We start from the raw sequence: 8,384 nt of genomic DNA on the forward strand, positions 1-8,384 counted from the left end.
ATCCTCTAAGTTAAAATACATGATGATAGTCTTGAAGTTAGTCAAAGGTCAAAACTCGCAAAAATCGGGCCACGATTCATTATTGGTTGAAATTTAGGCGCGCGCGTAGCGCGCTATTCAAATTTCTAGTAATTATTAAAGTAAATTTGTTTGGCGTCCACCCTTTTTTTCTCAAGCAATAATTTCTCATGACATAATAATTTATCTAGTAAAATTTCTCAGGTAGAAAATTTCTCAAGGACAAAATTTATTATGTCGTAATTTATCTTATGTTTAATTTCCTTACAGGCTAATTAATTATCTATTAAAAATGTAAGATAAAAATCTATTTATCATATTTTATCTATTTTAATGATTTTTATTTAATTTAAGAGCCGTTTTTTTTTTTTTTTTTTTCTAAATATTTTTTCAAGGATTCAACCAAATATTAAATAAAATTTTATAATTATTTATTTATTTATAAATAAATAAATAATTATAGAAAGTCATTGAAATATATACCTGAAAAAATTAGTAATTAAAATTTTTTATAAAAGGAGAATTAATTTTTTAAAAACAGTATTTGTGTAATATAATACAACAATTTATTTTCTTATATTAATACTTTTCATAGATTTCAAGCCAGAATCCAACAAAAATTTCTTGATAAAAACTTGAATTGATTTATTAAAAATAATTATAATTTTTCACAACTAGATATTACTCTTTGAAGAAATTTTCTTATCCAGAAAGATCTTCAGATTTTTTATCAAGAAATTTAGTCTAAGATTTTCCGACTTACATAATATCAATTAATTATTAATTCAATCCATTTGCTACGATAATAATTTGATAAAATTATCTTATATAATATAATTTTTTTTTTTTATAGTACAAGTAATTAATATACTTTACTTTTAAAATAATTTCGATATTTGGTGCGTCTCAAACGCATTATCTACAAGAAATAGAATGTGTATGTACATGGCTATTGATTTTTCGAACAAACCCAAAGTTTGTAGATGCGAAAAAATAAATTTTTTAAATTGTAATTGAAAATAATCGCGTTCTATGATTGGAATGCACTTCTAACCAAAGCCAATACATAATACATGATATAATTTTAACAGGAATAACAATTTGTTAAATTTTAAATATAATATATGCATATGTAATGTATATCCATGCCATACATTAATAAAAAAAAAAATTCTACGCTTTAGCGGGTACTTGAGCACCAGGTTTTGGGCCAGAAGTTCCACCTGTGCCGGTTTGTTCTTTTTCCAACTGTTTACCCAGGTATTCCCTGGAAGGAAAAATTTTTATTTTTATTATAAATAATCTCAACATGATTTCATTTTACAGGTAAATATTCCATGGGTTTATTTTTAAAAATAAGCGTTAAATACATATTGATGATTACAGTCTTAATATATAAAATGTTAAAAAAAAATAAAAATAAAAGACAGTCAATTTATTTAGTTTATTGGTTTTAAAAAAAAATAAATAAATATAAATTACATATCTAGCCATTATTACTCAGTATGGCTTTCAAGAATTCTCTGTTGGAATTCCTGTAAATTTTTTTTTTTAATATTTATATTTGAAACTGAATTTTTAGTTACAACGATATTTCATTGCGCGCAAATAAGTCTAAAAATTTCATTGATTGACTGAAAAAATGAGAGTTTTTTTATGTTAATCAATGCCATTGTTTTGTCAATTTATTAATTATTTAATTCTACTTCAAAAAAAATTTTTTTTTAATATCAATTATTTTTAAGTCTATAAAATATTAACAAATAAAAAAAAGAAGTAGAATTAAATAATTAATGTTTAATAATAAATGAAAATGAGTAAACATATAAAATTAAACAAATCTTACCAGTTATGAACCATAAGCTTCTGAACAGCAATCAAAGCTTCGTATCTCACATTTGGATCTTCATGACTCAAAAGTTGCATCACCCGTTGTTTGCCTCCCAATTGCTCAATTACACTGAAAAAAATTCCATTATTAATCACTAAATTAAATTTTTATCTTTGATAAAAATTTAATTATAAATTATCTTACTGCTTTCCACGAGGATAATGTCTGACGTACTCCCCGATGTCAAAAGAAGCGACACTAAGAACCAACGGGTCTTTGCTAGTCTCCAACAAGTGTACGAGAATGCGAAGCAGCTCGTAATTCTTCTCGTTTAATCTACTGGCATTCTCACGCCAGAACTTGGACGATTTGTGTACCGGTGACCACTCTAATCGTCCAGACTTAACTTGAGTTGAGTACTCGTCAAATGAACTTAAGTCTTGAACCGAAGCCTGAAGCTTGTCATTCAAGAACTCGATGTCTTCTGTGATATCTTCGTCGTCGAATTTACGCTGGCTTAGGATTGACAGTTGTTTCAAAACTTTGCATTGTACCATTGCAATGCAGTGCTCCTTGGCTACTTGTCTGTCACCTACTTTCTCAATTAAATTCTGGAAAAATTTTCATTAATAAATTTTTACAGAAAAGTAAAAAATTTATGATAATAATTAATAATTAATTAAGTCAGAGATACTCACTCTAAATACAGCGAGAATTATACGTGTTACTTTTTCTTTTACTGAGTCGCTGAGGATGTCTGCTAATATCGGGATAACGTTGAACCTAAAATCAATTTTTTTATTTAAAAAATTTGATATCGAAAAATTTTGAATTAAAATGTTAATTTATAAATATCTAATTAGTATTTTACTAATAAATAATAATAATAATAATAATAATAATAATAATAATAATAATAATAATAATAATAATAATAATAATAATTTCAAAATTATTATTATTATTATTATTATTATTATTATTATTATTTAATGCTTACTTGTTCATCTTCTCAGCAAGAAGTGGGTTGAAAGTCAAAACCCACAAGCAGAAAATTAGCTGATACTGTACTTGAAAGTTAACTCGTCCTGACAAGACACTCAAAAGTGTTGAGATTCCATCAACCGAGATGAAAGCAAAGCGATAGACGTCAACACGTAGCATCATTTGGAGACATCTCGCCACTGATTGAATGTATTCGTTGTTCTATTTTATGAAAATAATTTTATTAGTATGGAATTATAATCAATAAAAAAAAAAAAAAAATTAAATAAAAAATGTTAAATAAATTTCGATCTACAGCGCCAAAATGAACACATTAGCCTCCCAAAATAACGATTGATAGAATACTTGAATATTAATATTTAATCTAGATCATAAGTCATTAATTGTTACGATTTTGTTATAACAAACGAACCGGGCTGGGCATTTCGTGGAGATCTCCAGCCTCTCCAGGCTCAGTAGGTACGACGTCTTGCAGCACCTCAGCATGCATTTGAGACTCCTGCACGGCTTCGAACTAAAAACCCATTCAATTTTCTCTCGACCTTCTCAATAGTTTTTATTTTTATAAATATTTATTTTAGTGATTTAATTCCCAATCCGCGATCCGCTGAAGCAACATTGCATTTCGGGGATAGTATAAATTACTAACATCAATAATAATAATAATAAAAAAAACATTTTACTCATCTACTAAAATAAATATTAGTTACGTTAGAGTATGAAATGTTAGTACAGGTTCTACAACGACACTTAGACTCCAAAAATACCCAGCTGTGTTTGGTGTTGTGCGACAACTACAAGCTGTGATAAGCGATAAGCATGCTTGTTAATGTTAAATTGTAAATTATAAATAAAAAATAAAATAATTCCTGAAACAAATTTAAATTATTCAAAGCTACTGAGAATTTAGTGTTTAAAATTCTCGTTTTTGCCACACCTTGTTGAAGAACTTACGCTCAATTTCAACTGATCTTTAAGCCAGGTTAAATAAAAGTTAAGATCTGCTTCCTCCATCTGAGCGTGGCTCCAGCAGGCGAGTTTCGCGATTATGCGAGACGTCATGTTCATGATAAATCCATCTTGGCGGTTCAGCAGATTCAAAAATGGAGACCAGACTGATTCACGTTTACGGCTGGCATGCTCGCGGAATATTTCCACACGGGTACGGTCTTCCTGTAGAGCAAAAAATTATTTGGTTAATTTTGTAGCAGAATTATTAATAATTAATAATATATTTATAAAATGGTTTTTAAATTCAAAATATGACAATTTTTTAGATTTTTATAACAAGAGTTAGTTAACAGGGTGACGACTGAACATTAATTTCAAAATTCCCAGACCAAAAATAAAATTCCAGAACCTACAAAAAAAATAATTGTTATTCAAATATTCGTTATAATTGCAAATTATTTTAAAAATAATCTTTTTTTGTTAGAATTCATATCTAATACCCAGAATTGAGTAAAAATTTAGAACTGTAAATTATGTTATACTTTTTTTGTAGATTTCCAAATATTCAAAAAAGATCAGTTTCTTTCAATTAAATGTTTATAACTTTTAAAAATATAATAATTAATATTATTATTATCATCATTTATCATTGAGAAGTTACTAATTATCCAGTTTTTTTAATATTATTGATCACAAAAAAGAAGAAAAATAAATTAAGAAATTAAATTGAATTAAATTAAACTGATTATTCCAGAAATTTCAAATTCCCTGACATTTCCATGTTTTCCAGGTCAATCGCTACCTTGACTAATATAAAAATAATTTAATAAACAAATTCAACACATAAATTAAAAAAAATTACAAATGCCAATTAAAAAGAAAAAAAAAATATTTTCTTTATCATTGGCTGGTTATAAAAATTAAAAAAATTGTCAGCTGTTTGCTGATATCTTGCAGTATCTTTAAGAATTATAAAAATGAAATAATACTTGAAGCATATCGTCAATCATAACGAGAATATATTGAATGGTTTGGTCCTTAGAAATGTGACTCAGTAAATTGAGAAAAGTTTTGGCAGCCTGTCCAGGGTTTTGCTTGAGCTTAGCATCCTTGACTGCTGAATCGCTGATGTCAAAGCCAACTATGAAGTCGTAGTCCTCTTGAGAAATCATCTGGGACCTGAATAAATATAATTTTTCGCAATATAAGTAAATGAAGATATAGAGGTTAGGTATTTATAAAAAAAATTTTTAAAAAATGTAAATCTTACTGGTTGTAAGACTGCCAATTGATTTTCTGGCTCCTAATGTCAGCAACCTGCTGCTGGAGGACACTGGTAGCTGCTAACATATCACGATACAATTAATAATTTATTTAGGGAAAAAAATGAAACGGAAATTTTGTGACGCAAACAATGGAATTAAGAATTTTATAAATAAAGTAAAATATAATGACACATAGAATTGCCAAAAATGTTTAAAAAAAGAAATTAATTTTAATACAGTGAGGGAGTGGCTAGTGTGAGGTTGAAAAATAGTTAGAAATAAATACCATGTTTTTCCTCAGGCAAAGCTGGGATTATTTGATTTATATTCGCGCGGTCTGCCATTGTTTATTTTTTTTAGCAATAAACTCCTTTTAAGTTAATTAATTCGCCTTTAATAGGCGTTTTTAGACACTTTTTAAGAGATAACACCACTAAATGATTTATTTTTCTGTGCTGGTCTGTTGTTCGATCACAAGACTTTAATGATCATAGGAGCGCCACCTGTGAGACTCTAAATGTCACTAATTTTTAGTATACTAGTGACTTTTATTTTTAAATATCTCCGCCATTTTTTAAGCTAACTTTTAAGTAGTTGAAAAATTGAAATTTTTGAATTTGATTGATAGTTTGACAGTGATACAATCGTTTTTTTTTTTAGTGCGCGTTTAAAATGGAACAATTTGAAAAAACTAAAAAATTTTTTAGTAAGTAATACTGAAATTGAGAGACATCTAATAATTTTTAGAAATTTATTTATTAATAAATTACTAGCAACCTTGCAGTCACTACGTGACTGCTGTGATTTGTGAACTATGGATAAATAAAATTTTGTTTTATTAAATAATGACATTTGTTAAATTGTACTATACTTTCTTAACTATTGACATTTTTAAAGATATAAGCTAATCTCGATGTTATACTCATCAAGAGCTTTCATTTGAGTACCCACATGCATTTTTGATATATTTTTCATATATACATATATGTAATATATATAAATATATGAAATATATGAAAAATTGATGTGGGTACTCAAATGAAAGGTTTGGATGAGTGTAACATCAGGATGAGCTTATATCTTTAAAAATGTCAATAGTTCACAAGATACACGGTCATTTCTTAATTATGTATCTATGTATCTAGAGATAGAGCATTTTTGAATGCAGCCTAAATACTTATCATCATAAATTGATGATAAGTATTTTTATCAATAAAAAAACAGGACTTGAAGGAAATTAAATAGCTAATCAAAATTAGAATTCATCAAAAAAATTAAAAAACTTTGATATTATTTTTATAAAAAGTGATTTATTTTCAATGACAATTATTTTAATGTATAAAACTACATTTATGTAAATGATAAATTTTAGAATAAATGATTTAAACGATACAATGAACTGGTTTAATATTATCACCATTCTTACAAGCTTTGATGACATCATTTACTTTTATATTTATAAATTTTATTGTTTCAATTTAGTTTTATAAACTACGTAAAAAAGATTTCATCTATTTATTTTGCTCATGTTAAATTTAAAGTACGTTAGTTAATACTAGACGTGTGTATATAAAATACTAGAGATATTGTCCATATAATAGTACAGTTATTGTATTTTAATATAATCATTGATCGATTTAATAATTAATTAACGTACGCTTAATATTAACTCTATTGAATATTTATAAATGTATAACTCCATTATGTATATTAATTGTCGTTACAGTCTGTCGTAATTAAGCTCATTTAATATTTAATATTTCGATTTATTTGATTCAACTTTCACAACATCTAATGTAAGATATTATCACTTATTTTATACTTCCTATATCCCATATTTTTATTATTCTTTTATAAAAAAAATATCCAGTATAAAAATCTTTTGTTCTCAATTGCAAGTACGTTTAATTGTTATTATTTAGATCTTTTTTTTTTTTTTTTTTTATCAAACATAAACATAAAAATAAATTCACGGCAGAAATATTCATTTTCAAACTATAAATTTATGAAAAAAATAATTTTATAAAAATCTAAAAATCTTAATAGATTTACCACAATATTGTTCTTTAAAAAATTAATTATCATACAATTTAGTTTGTATTACAAACGTATAAATTATATTCAACCAGCACAAAGTTGGCCTGTCATTTATCATATTTGTCTATTATTAATTTATTTATTTATTTTTTTTTTATTTATTATTAATAATTATTCATCTTCATTATTTCATTTTATGTACGCCCGGATATTAATATATATTTTACCAATATATTACTTTCAAAACTGTCCTCTAATTTTAATTCTACTTGTTTACAATTTTTTAAAATTAATTTCCAATCTTCAAATGTCATTAAAATAAAATAAAAATGTCAAGTAATATTTTTTCAGGAAATTAAAAAAAAAAAAATTATAAACATGAATTTTTTACAAAATTAAAAATTTGATTATTCTGACAAAAAATTCAAAGACAAATTAAAATTATCAAACTTTACACACACATTACATTATAACATATATAACAAATATATATGTTCAAGTATTGAGGATGTACAAACATAAAACGTTTATATATATAATTGCAAAAATATTTCACAGCATTATTAGATATTAGACATTTAAATTTTACTTTCTCTCCCTTTAATTCACTCGGTAATTTTATAACAAACTTGTTCTATTGTACATATGTATATTTATACACATTAATATACATATATCTTATTTTCTGACCATAAATAATTTTTTTTTAAATTTATATCAAAATTGTAACAAATAAAAAAATTTTTTTTCAAATAATTGCCATAATTTTAAATAACATTAACTAATCGCTGAATTTAACAAAAAGAAGAAGAATAAATTAAATTACAATGTTTTATATACTAACTAGAACGTAAACTGACGACAAACGGTACTTTTACCCAATTTCTATGAAATGAAAAAAGTAAACTTTAGATCGCAGTCTTTTTAAAAACGGGCGTACATAAAATTAATAAAAAGTAATAATTAATTACTTTGCTACATAACTATAAAGTATTCTACAATTACATTAGACTCGGTACGACATCGCTGGGAATGCCGCGCAAGTTAAAAGGCCAACACACGCGTTCAACGCGTATCACACATGATACGTAGCGCGTGAGATGTATTATAGACACATGTATAATAATAATGATTATGATGATAAAAAGAAATAATAATTATAATATTAATAAAAGACTATAGCCAACAAGGTAATACACCTATGTTATGTGCTTTCTCACTTATTCACGCATTCAGCAACAACCAGTTGCTTATCAACGGCACGCTAGGTACGCACA

General features: G+C 25.8%; 1 protein-coding gene across 4 annotated transcripts; it reads right to left on the reverse strand.

Annotated features, from left to right (window-relative positions):
- Window positions 1-561: 561 nt before the first annotated feature.
- Window positions 562-5,543, reverse strand: Vhasfd (V-type proton ATPase subunit VhaSFD). 4 transcript variants are annotated; one of them, XM_074255641.1, is made up of 10 exons: window positions 5,357-5,542; window positions 5,076-5,145; window positions 4,795-4,984; window positions 3,809-4,027; window positions 3,267-3,368; window positions 2,850-3,055; window positions 2,548-2,632; window positions 2,054-2,460; window positions 1,865-1,978; window positions 562-1,285 (listed from the first exon to the last, which is right to left on the reverse strand). In XM_074255641.1, the coding sequence occupies exons 1-10, from the start codon at window positions 5,412-5,414 to the stop codon at window positions 1,192-1,194; spliced, it is 1,545 nt and encodes a 514-aa protein (XP_074111742.1). In that variant the 5' UTR covers window positions 5,415-5,542; the 3' UTR covers window positions 562-1,191. The 4 variants fall into 4 exon arrangements, with proteins under 4 accessions (XP_074111742.1, XP_074111741.1, XP_074111744.1 ...); XM_074255640.1 differs by having other exon boundaries at window positions 5,076-5,148; XM_074255642.1 differs by lacking the exon at window positions 562-1,285 and adding an exon at window positions 1,449-1,652 and having other exon boundaries at window positions 5,076-5,148; window positions 5,357-5,543.
- Between the last annotated feature and the right edge of the window lie 2,841 nt (window positions 5,544-8,384).

The sequence above is a fragment of the Cotesia typhae genome, unplaced genomic scaffold (genome assembly GCF_013202065.1).
Source record: "Cotesia typhae breed Kobodo isofemale line unplaced genomic scaffold, CoteBio_Ctyphae scaffold_152, whole genome shotgun sequence".
NCBI lineage: Eukaryota > Metazoa > Arthropoda > Insecta > Hymenoptera > Braconidae > Cotesia > Cotesia typhae.

Bases quoted from the DNA above. Each gene is read 5' to 3' on its own strand.
- Vhasfd (XM_074255640.1), bottom strand. From the start codon at position 5,414: ATGGCAGACCGCGCGAATATAAATCAAATAATCCCAGCTTTGCCTGAG. The intron at 1,979-2,053 runs GTAAGATAATTT...AATTTTTTTCAG, and splicing joins CATTATCCTCGTGGAAAGCA to TGTAATTGAGCAATTGGGAG. The intron at 1,286-1,864 runs GTAAGATTTGTT...TTTTCCTTCCAG, and splicing joins AAGCTTATGGTTCATAACTG to GGAATACCTGGGTAAACAGT.